The 25,463-nt window shown below is 50.9% G+C and overlaps 3 protein-coding genes across 5 annotated transcripts in view; 2 read left to right on the top strand and 1 right to left on the bottom strand.

Annotated features, from left to right (window-relative positions):
* LOC311188230 (class I histocompatibility antigen, Gogo-OKO alpha chain-like) overlaps window positions 1–25,463 on the top strand; it is a gene marked incomplete at both ends in the record, with an annotated part of 867,329 nt that overhangs the window by 24,718 nt on the left and 817,148 nt on the right. The gene's annotated exons all lie outside the window — the stretch shown is intronic.
* On the bottom strand, window positions 6,514–16,470 carry GNL1 (G protein nucleolar 1 (putative); the record flags this gene model as incomplete). Its single annotated transcript, XM_084228972.1, has 12 exons — window positions 6,514–6,755; window positions 7,159–7,299; window positions 7,532–7,694; window positions 7,769–7,947; window positions 12,869–13,063; window positions 13,464–13,559; window positions 13,686–13,890; window positions 14,825–14,896; window positions 15,014–15,165; window positions 15,316–15,452; window positions 15,815–15,980; window positions 16,398–16,470. The coding sequence occupies 12 exons, from the start codon at window positions 16,468–16,470 to the stop codon at window positions 6,514–6,516; spliced, it is 1,821 nt and encodes a 606-aa protein (XP_084085098.1).
* Window positions 17,587–23,840, top strand: PRR3 (proline rich 3; the record flags this gene model as incomplete). 3 transcript variants are annotated; one of them, XM_084229005.1, is made up of 4 exons in its annotated part: window positions 17,587–17,704; window positions 18,406–18,468; window positions 23,057–23,347; window positions 23,615–23,840. In XM_084229005.1, the coding sequence occupies 4 exons, from the start codon at window positions 17,602–17,604 to the stop codon at window positions 23,719–23,721; spliced, it is 564 nt and encodes a 187-aa protein (XP_084085131.1). In that variant the 3' UTR covers window positions 23,722–23,840. The 3 variants fall into 3 exon arrangements, with proteins under 3 accessions (XP_084085131.1, XP_084085132.1, XP_084085133.1); XM_084229006.1 differs by lacking the exon at window positions 18,406–18,468 and having other exon boundaries at window positions 17,602–17,704; XM_084229007.1 differs by lacking the exon at window positions 17,587–17,704 and having other exon boundaries at window positions 18,435–18,468; window positions 23,228–23,347.

Here is a 25,463-nt window from a genome sequence, read left to right as displayed (position 1 = left end):
CCTTTTTAGTGCTGTATGGGTTTCCATAGTGACAGATTTTCAACTGTTGTCTTTGCACCTATTGGAATAATCGGGGGACCAGTACCAGTGAGGAGTAGTAAGTATAAAAGAGCACTGAGGCAGGGCCTCCCTGGTGGTGCAGGGGTTAAAGACAGCGCTATCAAGCTATCCAGCCACTGCAGCATGAGTTCGATGCCCCCCCCCCCCCCCCGTCACCGGCCAGGTAGCTACCCACATGGTGCAGCAGACCTCTCCTGGCTCGTCTGCTGCTCCCCTCAGCCATGTATTTCAGTCAGTCTGCCTGTTCTGCTCCCCGCTCTGTCTCTGGTGAAACCTATCATGCCCCGTACTTCTGGCTTATACCCCAGTTCTTGTGTGCATAAATTAAAATTTAAAAAAAAAAAAAAAGAGCACTGAGGCAGTGGGCACCAGCAAATCCCCTCTGGCAGACTGCAGAATTTGAACTTCCCCTTGTGGGATGGGATCCACAATTACCCCTTGCAGGGTAAGGTAAAAGTATCAGGCTTTTCTGCCCTCCCACCATTAGGATAGATGATGGAACCCTGCGGTCCCGAATGCATGCCTGATGGCGGGCACCTGGAGTAGGGTGTGGGCATATGTAGATGGGATTCACCTGGGCTAAGACTGGGCTTTTAAGGGCGGCGTCACAGGGACGCAGCAGAAGCAGAGAAGGAGCCGAGAGAACCACAAGAGAGCAGAGAAGCAAGGCCACAAGAAAACGCTGGAGAGCCCAGATAGAGTGAAGACTTGCTGGGGGCTGGCAGGCCTGCCAGCCTCCCAGGCCCCAGCATCCCTGCCTGCCGTGTACCTGGTAAATCCCCAATAAAAGCCTGCAAAAGCCACGGAGGGCTCCAGGACTCTCTCCTTTATCCCGTCTTCTCGGGTCATAGTAAACCTGCACAGTGCCCCATCCTGCCCCTTAAACCCCTTCTCCAGGTCAGCTTCTCAGTCTGTGTGTCTTATGGTCTCCTCCCACTTCCACTCCAGGCTATTTTGAAGTGCTAGATGCAGCATTGGGCACAAATTGCAGTTGATATGGGGTCACAGACTAAGAGTTGTTCTCTTTTCCTCACCAGCCTAGAGTCATCCTGTGCTATTGGTAGGTGCTCCTGCTGTAGTTGATTCAAACATTTCTTGGTGGGGAGTGGCGGGTGTTTTGAATAACTCAGCCCAGGCTTCAAGTCCTTCTATAAGGAGATCCATGTGCTCTGACCTGTGCTAAGGGCCTCACACTCAAGCCAGTAGTCCGCGCTCCGTGTTGCCCCCCTACAGTTCTCCAGCAATGCACCCTCCATCCTGGATGCCTGCTCGTGTACCCCCTTATCCAGTGCAGTGCTGGGTCTCAGGAGCCCCAAAGTTGGCAAACGCCCAAGTCAATAGCTGCAGAGGGCTCTGCACAGCAATCACTCACCCCACGTGGGTCATATTGCCCCGTGGCCACTCTAAACAAAGTTCATCTAAAGTTTTTCCTGCCCCTTTCCACCAGACTGGTGCTCATATTGTGCGATGTGGTTGTTTGTCCCTGAGGGGTTGTAGAGGCAGGACGGTACAGTGCAGATTTCTGTGATCCGAGCAGACGGAGTAAAGGAGGAGTCCTGGAGCCCTTGCTGGCTTTTCCAGGCTTTTATTGATTTTCCCAGGTACATGGCAGGGAGAGGTGCCAGGGGCCGCCGGGAGGCTGAGCTGATGATTATCAGTGCTATTTCCTCCTATGGCCACCCGCCACTGGCCCTGCGGGAGGGTCAGCCCTGCCCGGACACTCTCAGGCCAACTGTCTCAGGCTCTCCAGAGCTTGCTCCATCCTAATCCCTGGGTCCCTCCCTGCATTTTCAACCTGTCTCCTATCTATTTTTTCCTAATAGCACATTAAAATGCCCAAACTTAAAAAAAAAAAAAATTCCTATATTCCATGTACTCTGCTCCCTCAATTTTTTTTCCTTGCAAACACAACCAAACTTCTTGAAAACTATAACCTTTCCTCCACCACTTCCATTTCCTTCCTCCATATCCCTCCACTCCCCGGTGGCGCAGCAGGTTGAGCACTGAGCTGTGAAGCTGTCTGCAGCGCGGGTCCAATTCCTGGCCAGCCAGGGAGCTTCCCATGCTGCACCTCCCCCCGCAGTGATCTTTAGGAATGGCTTTCGCCACGGTCCCTAGATCGGGCTGGGCAACCAGCGCATGGCGGGAGAACAGCCTGAAGCAGAGGAAGTTCAGCGGAAGTTCCCTGAAAAGGCAGAAGCTTATCAAAAGATAAGGACCACCAAAAACCACTACAAGAATGCTAAAAATCTTATCCGTCTTTCTAGAACTACAAACTTTAATCCCTTATCTGTCTTTCTAAACTTCCTTCTTTCTTCTATAATGGTCATTGCTTGTTATGTAGATCACCTCCCTGATGGTGATAGACTGAGCCCATGAGCAAGCTAATTTCATTGATATTCATTCCTGTGCTTTTGGAAAACATATATATACTGGTCACAAATTTAGAGAAAATTACACTCAGATTTTCACTCTTGAAGTGTGTCTGTTAGTCATTTCTTTCACCGACGCCCTGACCACCCTGCACGCTTCTCTCAACCCTGAGGTGGCCTCATCGTCTACTGCTGTGCTGGTCTGCGGCATTCCCACATGGCACAGCAGACCTCTCCCGCCTCACCTGCTGCTCCCCTCAGCAGTGTCTTTGGTCCGTCTGCCTGTTCTGCTTTCCGCTCTGTCTCTGGTGAATCCTCTCACCCTCCCACGCCTCTAGCCTGTACCCCAGTTCTTGTATAAATAACAAAAAAATCTTTAAAAAAAATTATTCCTCCATCCCTGTGACCTGGGCGGCCTCGGAGCTCACCTGTCCAATGGAACTGCTCCCAAGATCACCAGGACTCCTTGTTGCCAGATCCAGTGAACACTCATTCTTCATATCATCACTCAGAGCATCCCACCCGTCCCCTCCTTCTTCCCCTGGGCTTTCATCCCATCCCGTTTCCTTTGGTTTTATCCTTTCTTAGCCCTTCCTTTGACTCATTCTCCACTTTCTTCATCTCTTTCTCTTCTCATGCTACACACTTTCTGTGCACTATCTCGGTTACTTTCCTCCCGCCCTTATGTTGCTGATACTAGAATCTGCCTGCAGCCATGACTTCCGTTCCCCAAGCTGCACTTGCATAAACCGCCTCAGGAAATGGCCCCATGACCCAGCCAGGTGCCAAGTCAGAACCTGTATATTATTAGTATTAGGAAACACTATACTTTGAAGTTAGGATCTATCAATCTTATTCAATCTTTTTGTCCCAGTACGCAGGATGTCCAGCACATATTGTTTTCCACCATTTTTTGATTATATCCAAAATCACAAGAAATTAAGAGGCCCAGCCCACTGAATTCCCTGGATCACATACTGCTACCTTATCCTAGAAGCAGTACTCAGTCTGGATAAAGGGAAGTTTAGAAGGAACTTGTTCAATATCCTAAATGGAATGTGAGCATAAATGGGCGCACTGGGTTCTCACCATCAAGAAACTGGTCAGAAGGGAGACTCCTGGTGGCACAGGGGTTAAAAGTCTCAGTGCTATCAAGCTATCACCAGCCACTGCAGCCAGAGCTCGACCCCCAGCCAGGGAGGTACCCACATGGCACAGCAGATCTCTCCTGTCTCATGTGCTGCTCCCCTCAGCAGTGTATTTCAGTAGATCCACCTGCTCTGCTCCCCACTGTTTCTGGTGAATCTTCTCACCCCCCCCACCTCTGGCCAACACTCCAGACTCATTGCCAAATCCAGTAAACACTCATTCTTCATATCATCACTCAGAGCATCCTGCCTGTCACCCTTCCTTTAAAAAAAAAGAAACTGTTCAGAAGTTGTGGAAAGTGTCAGAGCCCCAGATCTCTAGGTCAAGTATTCCCATAGTCGACCTGACCCAAAGATGCATGAGAGCAGGGGTCCTGAGCATTTCAGCCTGGAAGACTACACCCCTGGGTCCCTTTGACCCTCTTAGTTTCAAGCTCAGTCTCAAGTACACTGGCATTGGAGTGTTATTTATCCCTCCCTTCTGGACCTGCTTTTTGCTGGAAGTTTTTTCTAGTATTACTTTCCTACAGAATGAGCGAGTCACTGACAGGGGTCTGGAAAGAATCGTTCATAGTCCAGTCCCAAGGGATGTTAGTATTGCTCCTGCTGGGCCTCTCTGGTGGCGCAAGGGGTTAAGATGCAACTTATGAAGCTATTAACAGCCACTGCAGCATGAGTTCGATCCCCAGCCAGTGAGCTACCCACATGGCTCAGAAGACCTCTCCTGTCTTACCCGCTGAGGGGTCAGCAATGTATTTCAGTCATTCCTCCTGTTCTGTTTCCCGCTCTGTCTCTAGTGAATCCTCTCACCACCCTGCACCTCTGGCCTGTATCCCAGTTCTTGTATGCATAAATATCTTTAAAAAAAAAAATTTGCTCCTTCCAAGTCTTTGGAATTAAAATTCCTCCTCTTCACCTTCACCTCCAACTCCAGGTCACGACTCTTCATCCCACCCTGGACTCTCCCAAATGAGTCTGGTAAAATTCAATTAACGAAAGATGAAGTGAAAAGAAGCAACACAGAGGAGTCAGGGAACAACAGAATTCTGATTTTTTTCTCCCTTTTCTTTTCAAGATGATCCCAACATCCCCACCCCACCTCCAGCAGCAGAGAAATCCCCCAGAGTTCCCCGAATATCAGGACCCCTCAGAGAAAGCCAAGTGGGGTCTCCCTTCTTCCAGCATCAGAAGACCCAGTCCGAGATGGGAGACAGGTGGGTTTTACTCTCCACTGGAACTCTTTTCTTTTACACACTGATAGTATTTAGGCTTAGACAATTGCAAGACACGTCCTCGCTGGGGCCTAGAGGGAGTAGCTTCAGGGAAGGTGTGGCCCAAACATCTGTCTGTCCTTGTTCCTGGATGGATAGCACCTCTGCTGGCCTTACAGACACCGCCCAGTGACCCAGACCTGAAAGGGATGCTACAGTGTGAAGAGAAGGAATCCAGTGCTCCCTCTCCCCTCACTCCCACACCTACTAGTCAACCTGTCCAATGCTTTTGGCAACCACCTAATCCAGTTCACCCTGTGGCAGCTGATAAAACAAAGTCCACATTCTCCCTTTTCTCCAAAAATTAAATCTTGGAAGGCAGCCGCTTGCTTGTCAAGGAAGAAACACAGCAAAATACCCAACTCAGTAGAAAGATAACTGCTGGGGCCTCCCTGGTGGCCTAGGAGTTAAGTCTCAGTGCTATCACTACTAAGGCCTGAGTTCCATCCATGGCCAGAGAGGTGACCCACATGGCCGACACCACTGCCTCACCCGCTACTCCCCTCAGCAGTGTATTTCAGTAGATCCACCTATTCTGCTCTTCACTCTGTCTCTATGTGAATTCTTTACCACCCCTACCATGACAGCCCCCACCCCAGCACCTCTGGCCTATATCCCAGTTCTTATACACAAAATAAAATTTAAAAAATAAATATATAAATAAATCTGATCTCTGCTGAAATGCACATGACACTCTAGAATACGTCAGACCCTGTGCTGGGTCACCTTGGCTCCATCCCAAACCAGGGCAGATGGACACAGAAGTTACTTCTGTGCCTCCTGATTGAATCTCACAACCTTAGTGTGCTTGGGATTTTAAATATGCAAACATCACAGTGTATTTAACATGTGCTCTGTTCCAACCATCCATGTGCACACTAGCTGTTTGCAGTAATTAACACTCTACTCGTACACATTTAATCGTTTTTACAAGCATTTAGTCTTAACTAAATATTCCCATCAACAGGAAGTTCTAGAATTATATAGTATGGGCCCCAAATATTTGGAGAACATTACACACCTGTCTTAAGCCCAAAACCTGGGTGCCTGAGTTCAGGGTCTGATCATGGCCAGGATGCAAATTTACATCAGGCCCTGTACGCACATCTTTATATGCTCAGTGCTTAGCACAGGTCCAGGCACACAAGAGACCCACCAGAAATGTTTGTTGAATTTAAATAAATCCTGTAAACATCTCACTTGGAGACACCAACCTAGGACACTTTCCCTTACTGCTTCTTCTCCAGAAGCTACTGGTATAACCCGGGTCTGGCAGCAGGGGGCGCACAAGGCTGCTCCAATCCCAGAGGGAATGCCACAAAGGGGATGGATTTAGACCAAGGTTGCAAAGGCCTGAGGTGATCTCCCCTCCCCGCGGAGATATGGACTCCTAAGGTGCAATGGGAGGTGAGCAGGGGAAGCGGGTCTCAGCGCCCACTGCATGAACTCCAAACAACTTCTTGGCAAAGCGGCTGCAGGAAAACAGAAGGAGAGAAGCCTCCCACAGCGGTCGGCTGAAACAGCCGCTGTCTCCCAGTTCATCTGGGGAAGGGGCTACAAAGCAGACAATCTTTATTCACAACTGGGGCCGCAGAGGGGAGACACCCCATGTCAGTCCAAAAGCAAAGACAGTGGATGGGGAAGACGGTGCAGGGCGGGCCCTCAGCACTCGTCCTCGCCCAGCAGAGCAAAAGGGTTTCGGGCAGCCAGGCTGGACCCAGGAGCTGAGGTTGGGGTGTCCTCATCCCCTTCCCCCTCCTCATCTGCATCCCGATCCTCCTCTCCCTCCTCCTCACAGGAGCTGCTCAGCTCTTCCTCTTCCTCCTCCTCCTCGTCACCCGCCGGCCCCACTCTGCCCTGCAAAACCACCAGTTCCGTGGTCTCCGGATGGGACTCCCAGGTGCCTGCGGAAGCAGAACAAGAGAAGGAATGGAAGGGTTTTAAGCAAGGAACTACTGACCAAGACAGACAAAGACACGGGAAAGGCAACGATGAAGGGTAACATAATTTTTATAGCTGCTGGCATTCATTTGTTCATCCATTCATTCATTCATCCATTCGCTCCCCCATGCTCCCGCGTGCTGGGCAATGACCAGAAGCTCTGCACACCTTAACTCGCCAGTGGGCAACTAGCACCCTGTTTTTGCACATGAGGAAACCACCTGAGAGATGCTCAGTAACTGAGTTGGCCAACAGGTACAGAAGCCAGGTTTGCCCCTCACTGAGTGGCCACAAAGCCGGGGGGGGGGGGGGGGGGCCCCCCCCGGATATCACAGCAGGGGGTGGGGAAGAACACAATGGCCTGACCTTTCTGGTCATTGTAGCCAGGGGGTTGGAAACACAGGCTGAGGCGGCCATCCAGTGCCAGACGCAGGAGGCTGTTGGCCGCTCTGTACACGTCATTCCGCGCCGCCTTGGCTGTCTTGTAACCACGTTTCTCTGCCCAGGCTGCAGGGAGGAGAGAATGGGGAGGGAAGCCAGGCCCAGTCACCATTAGCCTATGCCCACAACACAGTCCTTTCAGTTTTCCCCAGAACATCCAGACCAGAGATCTGGCTGGCCCGGTGATAGAAATCTAGGGGTGTTCCATTCAAGGCAGAACCTCTGAGGAGAGGAGGAAACAGAGCAGGTCCTGAGCAGGATAAAGGGTGAGGGGAGAAGCCTGGCACGTGGAGCCCACCTTCACAGATATCCCAGGCACACCAGGGGTGATCCGCTGAGGGGTCCTCGGCCTCGGGGTGGCGCAGGTGGAGCAGGACCTGCACAGGGATCCTGGAGGCCAGGTAGCCCACGGCAGTGTACGGCTCCTGGATTTGGGCGATGGGGTAGATCCCCGCCAGGACCTGAGGAAAATAAGTGGACTTAGCACCGTCCTCCTTGTCCTGCCTTCTCTCCCCCACTCCCTCTGCCCTCATACCTGCAACTGCCTGGGCAGCAGAGAAGGGAATATGAGGCCAGGGCAGTCACAGAGCTTCACGGAGGGAGTGAGGAAGTAGGTTTGAAAGTATCGGGTGTGGCCTGGGGTTCTGGAGACACTCACGACCTTCCGCCCCACCAGTCCGTTGATCAGAGAGGACTTCCCCACATTGGGAAAACCTGAGGAAGGCAAGGAAAATGAGTTTTTGACAGATCCTTACCCTGTGACAGACAGGACTCAGTGCCATAGCTGTGGGTGAAAGGGGAAATAAGGCACAGAAATAAAGGAAGCGGTTTGACATTGCAAACAACAAATCAGGCTCTGGACTGCCAGGTTTCCTTATTTTGCAGAGCAGCCATCTCCAGCCACAGAGCGGTCAGGAGTAAATGAGAAACCCACACAGTCGTGTCTTGGCGGACTGTGTGCCCAGTGCCAGTGAGACACGCACCTCGTAACCTCACAACATCTCCAAGGAGAAGGCTAGAAGCTCTGGGGGTTCATGACCACCACCGTCATTCTGGCCACCCGGATCTGCACATGATGCTCAGCACAGAGGTCTCGGCGCGAGGACCTCCCTGCCAAAGGCTGTTTCCTCCACCCCACCTCAGCTACCCACTCCGGTGGTCAGACCCTGGCCCTGCCCCTCACACCTCTGAAGTGTCAACTGCAAGCACCCCTCTCTGCCCTGCTATCCCCTTTCCAGCCCACTTACTCCGGTTCCTCCATTCCCATCATTCTTTGGCCATGCCTTAGCAGGGAACATGACACTTAAGACCTGACTCAGGTCCTCATTTTCCTTCTTACCAACTGAGATCCACAATCCCACTCTACAGTCCTCCTTCATAGACCTCAAACTCCCCGGTCCCGCCTCCCCCCTCCATTTTACTCATCTAGCAAGGCCCCCATCCTATAAAATGCTACCCTGCCCTGCTGGGCAGCTGATGGAGGTCTGGGAAAGATGCAGTACATGCCAGCAATGCTGTTTACAAGAAAATGGAGAAGAAAACCACCCCTGCCATTCCCATCTCTCTGCCCCCTTTATAGTGAAACTCCTTAAATAAAAAGACTGGTCTATTTTTGCCACCACTTCGTCATGCCATCTTCTTTGAGACTATAAAGTACAACATATTCAAATATGCACAAAACATAAACGTGCCAAATGAACCCACATCATCCACCCTGGGCCCCGGATGTGATGCGCTTCCTCAGAAGCCCCAGTTGCCCCTTAATCATGACACTCTCCCTCCACACATGACCTAATGTTTCTCTTCAGTTTCATGGCCTAGGTAGCCCCAATGGTGTGGTTCAGTTCTGTACCTTCTGCACATTATACAAACATGTGCAGCCCCTTTCTCTGAGGACGCCATCTGAAGTTCCACCAGGTTCTGGCCCATTCGCTTGTCAGTCTACTCCGTCTGGCTTTCTCTCCTCCACGCCACTGAAACTGCTGATCTTCCTGGTGCCACGCCTGCTGAGCGCGTCTGTTCTCATCTCACCGCCCATCAGCAACATTGAACCAGCTGAGCCCTCCTTTCCTCATTTCATTCTTTATTTCATTCATTCCTCTCCTCTCTTTTCATTTGAGTTCAAGGACACTCTCTGGGTTTCCTTCTCTTAACTCAATCTCCTTATGTCAGCCTGGCCTCCTTCTCTCTACCCACCTCCTCTCCCACAACAATTCATCCAGTTCCACAGCTTTAAATACATTTATATCCACCAATGGCTCCCCAAACCAAACCTCCCTCAACTTTAAATCTCTAGTCCATTCCCCTAAGCTCTAGGCTCCTAGATCACAATTCCACTTGGGATATTTCATTTTTCAAAAAATATTTATTTAGGGCCTCCCCGGTGGCGCAGCGGTTGAGCACTGGGTTGCGAAGCTGCCCGCAGCCTCTGCAGCGCCGGTTCGATCCCCAGCTGCTCCCCGGCCACAGGAGGTGGGTCCCACATGGCGCGCAGACCTCTCCTGCCGCCCGCGGCTCCCCTCAGCAGTGTATTTCGTCAGTCTCCCTGTTCTGCTCCCCGCTCTGGCTCTGGTGAATTCTCTCACCCTCCCGTGCTTCTGACTGTACCCAGTGCTTGTATAAATAAATCTTTAACCAAAAAAATATATATATATATTTATTTTTGCATAGAAGAACTGGGATGTAGGCCAGAGGTGTGTGTGTGGGAAGGGGTGGTGGTGGTGAAAGGATTCACCAGAGACAGAGTGGGGAGCAAAGCAGGCGGATTTACTGAAATACACTGCTGAGGGGAGCAGCAGGCGAGGCAGGAGAAGTCTGTTGTGCCTTATGTGGGTTATCTCCCTGGCCGGGGATCAAACTCAGGCTGTAGTGGTAATAGTGCTGAGACCAGCAAGGCCCCTTGAGAAATTTTTAATTTAATTTAATTTTTTTAAGATTTATTTATTTATTTACACAAGCACTGGGTATAGTCAGAAGTGTGGGAGGGTGAGAGAATTCACCAGAGCCAGAGTAGGGAGCAGAACAGGCAGAAGGACTGAAGTACACTGCTGAGGGGAGCAGCGGGGGCGGCAGGAGAGGTCTGTGCGCCATGTGGGACCCTCGCCAGCCGCCGGTGATCAAACCCACGCTACAGAGGCTGCGGGCAGCTTCGCAACCCAGCGCTTAACCGCTGCACCACCAGGGGAGGCCCTAATTTAATTTCTGATCCACATCAACCACCCTCTCCAAACCTAATCCTCTTCCAATCTTCCTGTTGCAGCGTTCCTAGTTGCCAGAACAAAAACCTGGGAGTCCTTCTCATTCCTCTTTGTCTTTTCCTCAAGTATAACTCACAAGCAATCCCATTTTCTCTACCTTCAAATTTCACAGTTTCTGACCATGGGTCACTGCCTCCACCTCTTCTGCTCTGCTCTGAGCAACTCTGATCACTCCCCTAGACTGTGCAAGCCGCCACTGTGCTCTCTGCTTCCTTTCTTGCCAACCCCTACCATTTACTCCCCCACTCGGCACATAGAATAAACTTTAAAAAACTCAGATTCTTCTACTCCCCTACAGAAACCCATCACTGGCTTCTTATCAGACTTGGAATCAAACCCAAATGCCTTCTCCTGGCCACAGGACTTACGCAAGGCCTGTGAATTTCCTGACCTCATTCCCAGCTCTCTTTCTTGGTCCTATACCCCGACCTCCCCAGCACTCTGCCCAGTCATACCATCAAGTTCATTCCCACCTCAAGACCCTCTATTTTCGGACCTCTTGAGTGTGAAGCCCTGGCCCCACATCTGTACTTGGTCACTGCATCTCACCCTCCTGCACTCATCTCAGGAGCCTGTCACGAGGGCCCCTCCTCTCCCAGTGGCCATCCACCCTCTTTCATGGTCCCTAAATAATATGATCTCAGATCATGAATCAATTTATTCACAAGAAAACAAATACCGTGAGGGTCAGGCCTTTCCTTTCATTTCTACGGCTGCATGTCCCAACCTAGAGCGCCACCTGGCACTCAGGACTGGCCACGGAGAGGACAGGTGACTGGGAGCTGGGGGGAAATCCACACTCAAGGCTGCCTGTTCCACAGAACATGCCCCCTCGCCCCAACATACACAACACCCTGAACACAACTTGGTGCAGAGGCTACTGAGAGGGAACAGGGGCGCTGGGAGGGAGAGCAGAGGAGATGACAGGAAAGGGAACAATGTCAGAAAGGCAGACCTTTTTGCAAGACAAAAAAGAGACTGAAAGGTAAATGAAGAACGTCTCTGAGAAGCCCCACTACTCTGCTCTCCCTAATTTCTTCTGGCCTTGGACCTTTTTGTTTCTAATATCACCTCAGAAACAACTTTGTCAAAGTCACTCTCACTTCTCCCACCCAAGATGAAGAGGGGCCCTGGGCCTTAACCCCACATTCCCTGCTGAGAACAGAGACAAAGCTCTTAATTAAAGATATTCATTGACAACAGGCACAGGGTAAGATCCAGAAGGACTCCAATACTACCTAAGCCCCTACTATGATTTAATAATCACTCTACTGCTATGGACCAACAACTACAACTGAAACACTTAATATACATAAATCATTTCAACAATGTCTAATACAGAGTAACATACAAATGCTGAAGTTATTAAATGATTACCATTATTATTATTATTATCATCACAACTTATCAGCGCATTAGGCTCTCCATACACTATTTCTTTCTCTCTTCACATCCATTCCTTTCATTGGGTTATCAGTATCCTCAGGTTTTAAATCAAAGTAACCGAGACTCAGAATGGTAACATCTTGATAAAAATCAAAACCAGGGGCCTCCCTGGTGGCGCAAGGGGTTAAACACAGCACTGTGAAGCTATCCGCAGAGTTCTATCCCTGGCCAGCCAGGAAGCTACCCACATGGCACAGCAGACATCTGCTGTTTTGCCCGTTACTCCCCTCAGCAGTGTACTTCAGTCAGTCAGTCAGTCTACCTGTTCTGTTCCCTGCTGTCTCTGGTGAATCCTCTCTCTCTCTCTCTCTCTCTCTCTCCTTTCTCTCTCTCTCTCTCTCTCTCTCTCTCTCTCTCTCTCTCTCACTCTCACACACACACACACACACATCCCCCTCTGCACCTCTGGCCTATACCCCAATTCCTGTATGCATACATAAATCTTTAAAAAAAAAAAAAGAAAGATCAAAATCAGCTGAGAAGAGGTAGACTTTAACTTGGCCACTACAGCAGACAGCTTCCTCTCTCTCTTGGACCCTGGAGCGTCAAGAGACTTGACCACCCTCCCTCTTACAAATGTGGGAACCGGGCCTCCCAGGTGGTGCAGCGGTTGAGCGCTGGGTTGCGAAGCTGCCCGCGGCCTCTGCGGTGCCGGTTCCATCCCCGGATGCTCCCCGGCCACTGGAGGAGGGTCCCACATGGCGCGCAGACCTCTCCTGCCGCCCGCTGCACCCCTCAGCAGTGTACTTCAGTCCTTCTGCCTGCTCTGCTCCCCGCTCTGGCTCTGGTGAATTCTCTCACCCTCCCGCGCTTCTGACTGTACCCCGTGCTTGTATAAATAAATAAAAATAAATAAATAAATCTTTTAAAAAAAAAATGCGGAAATCCCATACCTCCTCAGAGGCCACCACACCTGACCACTGCCTCCTTACCCACACAGCCGATGGTCACCACCCCGTCCTTGTAGCGCTCCCGAGTCGGGCCAGTGGGCTCCATTGCCGAGTCAGTCTGCTGCTCCACCAGGACTGCCGGCCCATCCTCCTCGTCATCTTCCTCCCCGGAGCCATTACCCCAGGTGGCCCCGGCCACATCCCGGGCAATCTTCTCCCGCCAGCTGCTCAAGTCCACTACTCAGGAAGGAAAAGATGAAGAAGGTTCTCCCCAGGGCCCATAGATGATGGTACAGACCTCACACAATTCAGTTGGTATACCTGCGCCCTCTGTAGTAGCATGGTGCCAACCTACCACAGGGACTCTCCACAGCCTTCATGTGACCCCACCCTGGAATCATGCTCATATCTGAGTTTTTGAAAACTACTCAGAGAACTGAAGGCAGCAAACACCTGGGGCTCCTGCCTTCCTGCTGCCTCTCTTGTCCCACCAAGTCAGTCTGCTCCCTCTTCCATCCTCCCTCTGCCATCTTGCCATAAAGTCCACAATGGAGGGCTTGACTTTGGGAAATGTGAAAATGACTCAGGGCCTGACCTCCCCCATGACCCCCCATAGCCTCCTCTGAGGGGCACATACCTTTTCCCGCGGTGATGGCTTCACAGGCTCTCAGCAACTGCTCCGGCCCCAGGGCCCGAGTCCATCCTCTCCCCCGCCTCCGACTCTTCTTCAAAACTGAGATCAGAGGGCAAAAAGGGTTTCATGCACCCCATCTCTCCCACCACTGTTAACTTTTTCTGTTCTCCCCTTTGTCCCCTGCCATCCCACCTCTCCCATGAGCCCTTCTCCTTGCCCACTCACCACTAGAGTCCTGTGGGGCACGGGGGTCTCTCGGGAAAGAGGTGAAAAGGACGATATGGAGCTGGGGATAATGTTGGTGGAAGTAATGCTTCCAGGCAACCACAAGAGCTGGGGGCGCCAGATCCACCTTATTCAGGACCAGCACCAGGGCCAGTCCAAGTTCTCCAGTCACGTACTCGTAAAGTGCTGGTGGGAAATTCACAACCTGGGACAGGGTTGGTAAGGAGACGGAGCAATGACAGGTCAACCCAGAGTTCTCAGCCTCCAGTTCCCCAATCATCAACACAGCCTGGAGACAACACTCTGGTGGTATCAGATTTTGGGGTAAAAGGGTAAATCGGCCAAAGTGAACTAGGAACACAAAGCAAGAGGTAAGAAACATCTGTGCATTTGTTTCTGGGGGACTTCCCACATGTCCTGCCAAAAACAAGAGAACAAAACTAGCACACTGGAGTAAAGGCTGCGACCAGGCACAGGGAGGGGGCTAGGACAGAAATTAATAATCTAGCATTTTCCTGTGTACGCAAACATATGTGTGTGCATGTACACGTCTGCATGTCTGCGTTGAGAACATGTTTGTATGTGTGTGAATGCAGAGGTGTATGCATTTGTGAGACTGCATATAGGAGTAGTATGTGTGAGTCATTAAGGACGTCCAACCTAAATATTCCCACAGACCTCCCTTTCCGCCACCAGAGGACAGCAGTGAAGTGGCTGAGCCAGGCTTACTCAGGGCTGCCCAGCAACAGTCTTGAGCCTTAACCCTAGCATCCAAGTGAGGCTGAGTCTGTGGTAACTGCTGTGGCAGGCAGGAGGAAACCCCGGCTGCCTTCATAGAGTCCCCTGGAGCACCACACTGGGGCTTTGTATCTGTCTAGGTGGGTTGGGAAACAGGATATGCAATTTGTCACAGAGTTAAAGGAGAAGAGAGTTAGCTGGCTTGAGGCAGAGTGCCAGGCCGAGACACAGATAAAGGACTGGGCACTGACCGCGGGTATTAGCATGGCAGAGTAGATGGGAAAGGAACGAGGATACCTCTTATGTCCCAACTCCTACCTTTGCCCTTTAAACTCTTTCTCCCTCCTCCCTAGAATCTTCTTCCTTCCTCCCCCTTGTCTGCCTTCATGCCCAGTACTCACTGGATGTCGGATATCAGTGATGAGCAGGACAATGTCAGACATCTCTAACACCCGCCACAGCTGCCTCCACGTCTAAAAAAACAAAATCAGCAGAAGAGAACCTGAGCTCAGAGTTTCTCTCCTGCCTGACCCCAGACCCACATAAATGTGGCTCATTATGCCCCACTTCTATACCTGCTCCGTTCTCACCTCTAGATTGTGCTCAAAGTAGCTGAGTTTCTCAGAGGTGTAAGCCCCATGAATCTTCCCAAGATACTCCTGGAAGCTCCGCTCCTCCTGGCTCATTAGTTGCTCCTTGGACATCTCATAGCTCCAAGGAGGACGGCGGGGAAAGTCCAGGACTGGAACATCAAGGAAAGTACCAAGTAAGTCTGAGGATAGTTTCAGCATCAAAGGTGACTCCCAGATCCCTCCTTCCTTATGGTAAGCTTTTATTTTTCCAAACTCCCCCACTGCCTGTCCCAAAATCCAGACACCGAGCTCTCACTCACTTGAACCAGGCTGATAGACCTCCCGGATGTCCAGCTCCAACACCTCAGCACTGACCGGCTGGAGCACTTGCTCCCGGGCAGCTCGCTTTCTCCTCTCCACCTCTTCCCGGCTGTCTCGCTCAAAATGCAGTCGGTATCTAACAGGGCAGGGACAGCGTCCATCACAACACTGTGGCCACAAACTCCCCTCTCGGGCGACAAGCTCACAAAGCTTTCTCTCCAGAGTTCAAGTCTTCTCTCTATGCGGGCACTCCCCTTGTTCCTCTTTCAAGCAACATTCGTCTTTTCCCTCAGCCCCACGGTTCTCAAAGCTAAGCTCTCTCCAGCCCCTCGGAGGGAGGACTGTGTCCCGCTCCGGTGAGCCGGCGGCCCGCCGAGAACCGAGGCACCCAGCCCCACACCTCCAGGAGCGGCTCCAACAGCAGCACCCGCGATCCCCCCAAACTCGGACTGCAGGGTGGGCGGGGAAGTCCCGGGCAGCGCCCCCCGCCACCCTCACCGATTTGGGTCATAGCCTCGCGGGCCCAGCCCCTGGGACGGCTGCTGGTTGAGCCTGCGGATGTGATGGGTCACAGACTCCCCATCGGAGGTGTCGGTCTGCTCCTCCCGCCGCTCCCGGCTCCCGCTGCGGCTGTTGGAACTGGATCGCAGCCCATCTTGAAGCCCTGCGGGGAGGAGCCGGTGACGCCAGTGCTGGCCGACTCTCGGGGACGCAAGACCCCCTTCCCCGGCAGGCCTGGCTCCCTCTCACCCCACCCCACTTAAATTGGGGCCCGGGCTCCCCAGTCACCCGGTCCTGGGCCCTCCCGGATGTGCGTGGGGGGGAAATCACTTCTCCAGGAATCTGCGGGGACGGCGCCCCGCTGGAGCTGGAGGATTTCCCCTCCCCCAACTCGCCATCCTTCTCCACCCCTTCCAGATGTGGGGGGGCTGGGTGGGGTGAGGGAATCCCCTCCGCGGTCACCCGCACGCACCGGCGCGCGGCCACCAGCCCCTCCCACGCCCCCAGGTGTGCGGGCACACCCCTCCTTCCAGAGGTGCGGGAGCCCGAGCCCCGCCCCCTCCCCGGCTCCCGCACTCACCCCGCTTCCGCTCCCGCTTGTCCTGCAGCTGCTTCTTCTTCTGCTTCACGCTGAAGGGCTTCTTCCTCGGCATGGCCCGGACCAGTCCCCTGGCCCGCCCTCCGCGGAGCTCCCGCCGCCTCAACTGACTCCCCGGCGGCCCCCGCCGCAAGGGCCCGGGACCCTGAGGGGGCGGGGCTCGGGGTGACGTCAGCGGGCGACTCGGCGCCGGCGGCCGGGCGGGAGGCGGCGGGGGGCGCCGCGGGCCCCGCGCTCCGGGGGCGCGGCGGGAGGAGGAGGCCGGGTGGGCTACCCGCACGTGAGAGCCGGCGGCATGGGGGGGAGGCAGCGGCGGCGAGAAGGAGGCGCGCGTGGGAGGATCGGGCTGGCTTCGTCACGGGCGCTACCAAGTCGCGCAGGGAGGAGGGGGGCCGCGTGTCATCACTCCCCGGCGCGCCGGGAGACGCCACCGCTCACCTGGAGGGGCGGGGGCGCCGGGGGCGGGGGCGGGGGGCGGGCCGCCGCGGGGAGGGGCGTGGACGCGCGGGAGCCGCCGCTCCCACCCGGGCGCGACCTCAGGGCAAGGCTCAGACCGCGCGTTCCGGGAATGTAGCCAGTTGCTGGGCTACGCCGAGGACAGAGTCGAGGCTTGGAGGGGCGGGAGCGGCTGAAGAGTGCGGGGAGCCGCCCCGCCGCGACCCAAAGCCCCTGTGGGAACTGTGGTGAGGAGCAGGTTTACAGATCGTCAGTGCCAGCGCGGGCGAGGAGAGAAACCCAGGTCCGGACTTTTGGAGCGAGGTCAGAGGGCACGAAGTTGTGCGTGCAGCTGTTACCATAGTAACCGGGGACCGGATGTGGCGATCTTAGGACGCGACGGTCCTCGCTCTCCTCAGGCCTTCTGGCCCCGGAGCCTGTGGACTCTATGACACTCCGTGAGGAGCCGGCTGGGGTTTTTTCGGCGAGAAGACAAGAGAAGAATTTTTGAAAGAATTTATATAAGTACAGCAAAAGGAATGCTGGGGACGGCCGCCATGCCTGGCAGAGACCGAGAGAGGCGATTTAGGTAAGAATCAGCTGCACAAAGGCTCCCCGCAGCCTTCCGGAAGTGAAATGGCGGGAGCCCCAGTCTCACTGTCCATCGCCCCCCCGGAAACGGAAACAGAATCCCAGTGTGCCCCTTCCTCACTGCCCTCCAAATCCCGCTGCAGCCATTGCCGCAACCACGATGCCGAAACGAAAGAAGCAGAATCAGCAGCAGCCGCCGCAGCAGCAGTTCGCATTACCAGATCGGGAAGACACTGGAGACGAGGAGGATGGGAGCCCCATCGGTAAGGACCTCGGGAGGGATGTGCACATGCCTGTCAGCAGGTCTGGGCGAGGGGTTAAGATGCTGAAAAGGTGCGGGGGAGGGGTCTCTAACGGAAGAGGGGAAGGCGCATGCGTTGGGGTAGGTGGGGGGTCAGTCTGAGAAGGAGTCCTGAACTAGGAGGTCACTTACTGGAACCCTTAATTTCAATCCAGCCCCTAAACCTTTCTAGAGAAGGAAAGGAGGTAAAGATAAAAAGAGCTCGTTTGCGCAGGCGCAGAAACAGTAGGGGCAAGGGGCCCTTGGCTTGCAGATTGCGGTGACTGGGATGACAATTTGTGATCAGACTTTCACATCGAAGGTGGAAGTGCAGCCTTCTCTAAATCACTCGGTTCTGGGTGGTGGGGAGAGAGCTATTTGATTTTCCAGCAGATAGAGTTGGACTTTCTCTGAAATTAACCAGGCGTGGTTTGCATAGCAACAATGTAAAGGAAAAAGAGAAAGTGAGAAAGTTGGCAATATTTTCCCCAATCAACCTCCATGACGGAGTCTCCACTCTTTGCAAGTTCTGAAAATGCTTTGCAGATGTGGACGTGAAGACTACTAACATTGCTGAGAATTAACATTGCTTTTACTGATTAGAAAAATAATAGGACACGTAAGAACAGGATCATCAGTCCTTTAGGCATATATTGATGACCGTATTTTCATGTCTGCTCTTAGGACCACCCAGCCTCTTGGGCCCTCCCCCCATGGCCAATGGAAAACCTGGTGACCCCAAGTCAGGTGAGGAACGGGCCCTGATCTTTGATTAAGTTCTGGTGAAGAGAGCAAGGGAGGGAGTAAAATGCAGGAAGGATTTAAAATCAGAAGATCAAGAATTATGTACCTGAATGAATGAATGAAAAAATTGTATTCATGGATTGGAAAACTCAGTGTTGTAAAAATGTCAGTTCTTCCCAAATTAATCTATAGATTCAATGCATTCCCAGTTAGAATACCTATAATGTCTTTGTGGAAATAAGCATCTACATTATATGGAAAAACAAGGATCACAATGAAAGGTTGCAAAGAGTCTTGAAGTGAGAGGGATTACTGTGAATATCAAGACTCAAAGCTATAGTAGTTATGACAGTTGGTGTTGGTGCACTGATAGACATAATATAAATCAATAGAATAAACGCAAAGTGTCCAGTAACAGCCTGCATGTGTGTGGACACTTCATTTGTAGATGGGGCTGAAGTAGTAGTAGTCATTTCAATAAAATTATGCTGGATTAATCGAATGTTCATCAGAAAAGAAAAACAGAAGGAAGGAAAATTGCCCTCTTATTTATACGATTACAATTGTCAATTCCAAGTATTAAATCTCATTATAAACCTCATGTGTAAAAGGTAAAGAAATATTTCTAGAAAATAAGTGCTTGATGGTCTTAGAGAAGAGTTGTTACACAATGTTACACAGACAGGCCACTCTGCACAGACAATGAAGAAACGTTGATAAACTGAACTAACTAGAAAATATAAACATGTTAATCAAATTGATGTCGATTTTGGAGTCAGTGTGTTTGGAGTGCAGGGCCCTTGGGTTCACTCTAGGAAAGGTTTCACCAGAGCTCCCCTTTAAGCGGCACTCGGTGAGTTTCCCAGGCAAGTTTCTCCACGACACAGAGACATTAGTTATATTTAAAGAACAGGTTCATTAGAAAAGGGACAGGAAAGTAAAAGATACCTGCATAGACACAAACAGCAGGAATAGCTTCCCTGAGAGGGACAGCTTTGCTGAGAGAGGTCTGCATGATTGCAGGCGGGTGGCCTTGAGTAAAGCTGCCTCCTCTGAGGAGAAGCCCCGGCATGATACTGATCAGGCATGGTACAGGTCACAGGCAGTCAGGAAGGCTGCTGCCCTGCAGAGGGAGGGAGTTGGTGAAAAGGAAGCACCTGCATAGTCACAGTTGGGCAAAGGGATTGCTGCCCTGTGCCAGTGCAGAAACAGCACTGATAGTCTTCTGTTTGGGAGGGGTCACTCCTTATGTGCCCTTGGGTTAGTTGCTTATTTTGAATGACTATGTAGAATTTGAAAGGGACCAGAGACTCTACAATGAGCTCAATCTCCATATCTTTACCTTTGGATGATTCTAGACACTCCCTACTGTAGTCTGTTACCTGGTTGGATATTATGCTTTATAATGTAGGTGTTGGTACCTAAGAATCTTGGTTTGCATAGCTGTGTCATGGCTATGCTAAGCTCTTTTACCCCCACCTCTTTGTGTGAGCCAGGTTCTGATCTTGTGGCATCTCCTTTCCAGTTTTTTCACTCTTGTCCTCCATCAAAATACACCATTCTTTTTTTTTTTTTTAAAGATTTATTTATTTATGCATACAAGAACTGGAGTACAAGCCAGATATGGGGGGGGTAAGAGGATTCACCAAAGACAAGAGTGGGGAGCAGAACAGGCAGACTGACTGAAGTACACTGCTGAGGGGAGCAGCTGGCAAGACAGGAGAGGTCTGCAGCTCCATGTGGGTTACTCCCTGGCCAGCTGGGAATCGAATTCATGCTGCAGAGGCTATGGATAGCTTGACAGTTCTGTGTTTAACCCCTTGCACCACCAGGGAGGCCCAAAACTGACACCATTCTGAAATGCATAGGAAACCTTTGAATAGAAGGTACTGTAACAAAAATTGTTAGGGGGAAATGATGTCCTGAGTTAATCCCATACAGGCTTTGTGGACCCCACCCCCACTCCAGACTAAAGCCATCAAGACTTTGGAAAAGACAAATCCCATCACCACCAAGGGAGGGTGGCTGGGACCTGAGGGTGGAGTTGGGCAGCCAGGTCGGATATAAAAACCAAACACGTAGGCCTTGGGCTCTCTCTGGCTCGCGATCGCTCGCCTCCTGGCTTCACCGCTCCTGGCTGGCGGCGAACTCTGAGAGCGCCATTTTAGGATTCCTGATCGGCGAATTGGGTAGGACTCATTTAAAACTTTGTCTCCCACTTTTCTCCCAGAGCTGTACATTTCCTCATTTCCCCTTCCCTTGTAAATAAACCTTTTATTAACCTTTCACGTGTGCCTGCAGTAGAGCATTGATAAGTCCTTTTAAGCGCGCGGGTGAGGACCCACAGTCAGGCACCCCGTTTTATATCGGGGTTGCTCTACAACAAAATGACCAGTAGAGTTTATATTTAGAATATATAAGAAACTTCTAGGGCCTCCCTGGTGGCTCAAGGGGTTAAGCACTGCACTGTGAAGCAATCCACCGCCTCTGCAGCACGAGTTCGATCCCCAGCCAACCAGGGAGCAACCCACATGGCACGGCAGACTTCTCCTGTCTTGCCCGCTGCTCCCCTCAGCAGTGTATTTCAGTCAGTCTGCCTGTTGTGCTCCCCACTTTGTCTCTGGTGAATCCTCTTACCCGCTGCATCTCTGGCCTGTACCTCAGCTCTTGTATGTATAAATAAATAAATCTTAAAAAAAAAAAAAACTTATAGACAAACTGTTAGAATAATGGGTCAAAAAGTCAGAACAGTCACCTCAAAACACCCAAGATCTATATGGCCAAAAGCATATGAATAAGAATTCAACATTAATAGTCATCAAATAAATGCAAAAACACACCACTCTGAAAATGAAACCTTTGTGTACTATTAGTGAAATTATAAGATAGAAATCCAAGATAGAAAACTGTATGGTGACTACTCAAAAAAGGAAAAATAGAACTACCAAATGATCCAGCAATCTCACTTCTGGTTATATATTGAAAAGGGTGGAAAGCAAGATCTTAAAGATACCCAACAATGCTAAGAGCATCAAAAACAATAGTCAGGAGGCAGAAACAATACAAGTGCTCATTGATGGACGGATAAATCAAATGTGGTATACAAGATTAGAGTATTATTCAGTCCTCAAAGGAAGAAACTCCTGTCACATCCTACAACATGGATCAACCTTTACACTCTCGTGCTAAATAAATCAGTCTCAAAAAAACAAATACTGGGGGCCTCCCCGGTGGCGCAGCGGTTGAGCGCTGGGTTATGAAGCTGCCCGCGGCCTCTGTGGCGCCGGTTCGATCCCCGGCTGCTCCCCGGCCACAGGAGGAGGGTCCCACATGGCGCGCAGACCTCTCCTGCCGCCCGCTGCTCCCCTCAGCAGTGTACTTCGGTCCTTCTGCCTGCTCTGCTCCCTGCTCTGGCTCTGGTGAATTCTCTCACCCTCCCGCGCTTCTGACTGTACCCAGTGCATGTGTAAACAAAAACAAACAAACAAATAAATAAATAAAAACATGCCTCTATAAAAAAAAAAAAAAAACAAATACTGTATGATTTCACTTAAATGCAATAACCAAAGTAGTCAAATTCATAGCAACAAAGCAGAACAGTGGTTGGCAGGGGCTGAATGGTGGGGGAAAAGGAAAGCTATTCCTGACTGCCTATAGAGTTGCATTTGGCAACATGAAAAAGTTCTGGAGAGCTGGTCTCACAACAATGTGAATTAACACATCTGAAAAGTATACAATTAGAAAACAGTTTATATTGCAAATTTTGTATTAAATATCTTACTGCAATGAAAACACATACACCCCACTTTTCACATTCACCAGAATGTCAAGAATGAAAAGGATTGACAATACCAAATGTTGTCAAGGCTATGGAACTGGTGGAAGTATAAATTGGTACAATCACTTTGAAAAAGAAAAGTTTGACGTCCTCTTTTAAACTCAAGCATACATATATTCTAGGACCCAGCAGTAACTCTGCTACATATATGCTCAATAGAATTGCATACCTATGTGTGACAGACATGTATAAAAATGTTCATAGCAGCATTTTTCATTATAGCCCCAAACTGGAAACCACCCACATGTCCACCATCAGTAGAATGGATAAATAAGTTGTTGTGTGTGCATGCCATTACTACACTGCACTGAAAATGAACAAACTCCTGCTATAGGCAACCTGGATGAACTCACAAACACGGTGTTGAGCAAAAGGAGCCAGACACAAAAGAATACTGGTTGTATGATTCCATTTATGCCACGTTCAAAAAAAAAAACCAGTCAAACACTAATCTGTGGTGTTCAAAGTCAGAGTAATGGTTACCTTTGGGGAGGAGGGTGATACAGTGGGAAGGTGGGGTACAAGTGGGGGTACTTCTGAATTGCTCGTGAGACTCTCCCTTCACCTGGGTGGTGGAAATGCAGGTGTGTTTACTTTATGATGATAACTGGGTTGTGCACTTAAAGTTGGTGGTTTTTTTTGGTGTGTATTCTACTTCAATAAAAAGTTGGGTTTTTTTAAAGTCACGACTGCTTTGTCGGGACTAAGCTGGCCATTGAGCACCTTTCCATGTCTTTCTCTGTCTGTCTGCAGCTCTTCACAGAGGTCCTCCAGAATCAAGGGGACCAATGATCCCAGCCCTGCTGAGTCTCCCACCTCCTCCCCGGGGCAGAGGCCCAATTCGGGGAGGCCTAGGTCCCAGGTCTGGCCCATATGGTCGTGGTTGGTGGGGGGTCAATGCTGAACCTCCTTTTCCTGGACCAGGCCATGGAGGTCCCTCCAGGGGAGGCTTTCACAAAGAGCAGAGAAACCCTCGAAGGCTCAAAAGCTGGTCTGTTATCAAGAATACCTGCCCACCCAAGGATGGACCCCAGATTATGGAAGGTGAGGTCTATTTATTATGCTTGTACATATTTAATACCCACCACTCCCAGGGTGACCTAATTCCCAGAATGCCCATGACTCTTGGCCTCTGCTTTTGAAGTAGGGGTAGCCCTGAATGTTTTTCCTCCCAAGAGAATGGCTACCATTCCAAAATATCTGAAAATGGCAAGGTAGGAAATTTGATCATCTACTCTACCTCTGCTTTTTGTTTCATTTGTTTTCTTCCTTATTCAAATTTTAAACTACCTGATATTTTCTTGTTCACAGACAAATCTGGCCGTCCTGTCTGCCGACACTTTGCTACAAAGGGCCACTGTCGATATGAGGACCTCTGTGCCTTCTACCACCCAGGCGTCAACGGGCCTCCGCTGTGAGACTGTGCCTTCCTGTCCAGGCTGGAAGGAGCCCTCTGTGACCTGGCGGCCATATATTTCCCTGTGGCCCTGTGATGGCTACTGTGAGGCTGTTTCACCCACCACCCTCAGTGACGCTCACCCCATCTGCCATCTCCCCCATTTGGGGTCCAGAGTTGTGTTTCATCACTGCTGCGCGGTGTACACTCTTCCGATCCAGCCTCCAGAGACTCGCCATTGGGACCCCATCTTTGCACCCTTCAACTGCCTCCCGGATCCTCGTCCCCCTCACCAAATGACTGCTGAACAGGAAACCTCTTTGGTGCTGTTTCTTGTGCATCTGTTCGCCCAGCCCCCCATATCGCCCTCGATTCCTGAGAGCCCCAGAGCAGTTGCCTACCATTCCCTTCTTCTGGCTGCTTGTTTTAAGTCCTTTTTATGTGACACTCTCCACCTCCGATGTTGTCGGCTGCTTGTGAAACTCACCAGGTTGTCTCCCTGGGTCAAATTTGGATGACTGGTGCAGAGTGACTCCCTGACAGGCCACTCTGCCCTGCTTTTGGGTTCCGTAGTTTCTGCGTCTGTGGCATGACCCCCGCCGCTATGGTCTGTGATCACTGTGCTTTGTGAAACCGTGCATCCCCTCGTAGTCTTTCTCAGTGTGTGTGTGGCATTTTTGTGACTTCCCAACACTAGAGTAGTTTTTCTGCCAAAATGAGTGAGGCTCTTGGTGCCCTCTAGAGTTTTCCCTACCTCCCAACATGGGAGAATTGTGAGACTTTCCCAGGACCTCCTCCCCGGTCCTCCCTGTTCTCCCAGTTTCGTTTTTTCTGGGTCTGACACAAGCCCATGAGGTGTACTCTGAAGCCTCTGAGGGACCCCCTCTCCAGCCCATTTTAGTTAGACGACGTCATTGTGAGGCCACCAGCCCTTTCGTTGGAATTCTGTGAATCTCCTCCTGGCTTACTCAGGTGGAACCTGGACAGTACTGTCGCCTCTTCCGGCCTTCTTCCCCCGCACCCCTGGCACTGGTTGTTTTCTGTGAAAACGGCAGTGGACAGGTTCAGTTTTGAACTGGCCCTGAGGAAACGAGTCAGGAGTTGTGTGGGCAGGAGGGAGGGATGAGAGCTGTTGGAGAATTGAGAATGATTTTTTTTTTCTTTTTAACATTTTTTTATATTAGTAATAAATGCAGTGGAAATAAGCATTTTCTTTAATCCCTGTGTTCCACTCATCTCTGCAGGGGCAGATGAGGCTATTCTTGTCAGAATCATTCTGTCCTTTAGTTCATACACAGAGGTGATGGGGAGAGGCAAAGGTTAAGTTTCCACTCTGAACCAATAAGGTCCCATCCACCTTTAAGCATCAATTAGACCAGTCACATGATGATCAAAGGTAAAGTTTTGTAGGATAAAGGCCTTGTATCCATGGAGTGTAAATATGTTCCCTGTGTTGGCTTTAGGTTTATGGAGTGGTTATGACAAAAGTCTTTTAATGAATATTTGTAGAGTGCCTGTGAGCCAGGCAACATACCAGGCACTAGAGAAACAGGACCAGGCCAATGAACTTGAAATCTACAGGGGGAGACATGTCACTAAACAATCACAGATAGTATAGTCAGCCCTGTCAAAAGTGCTGTGAAGAGCTAAGTCATTACAAAAGGGGAAAGATGACAACTGAACCAAACTCCTAAAGACAAGAGGTGGGTGGGCAAGCGGAGTACAGATAAAAGTGTTTACTAGAGGGCAAGGATGGGGGGAGTG

The sequence above is a fragment of the Talpa europaea genome (genome assembly GCF_964194135.1).
Source record: "Talpa europaea genome assembly, chromosome: 2".
Taxonomy (NCBI): Eukaryota; Metazoa; Chordata; class Mammalia; order Eulipotyphla; family Talpidae; genus Talpa; species Talpa europaea.
The sequence above is the reverse complement of the archived record's forward strand: the minus strand, read 5'-3'. Positions and strand labels throughout refer to the sequence as shown.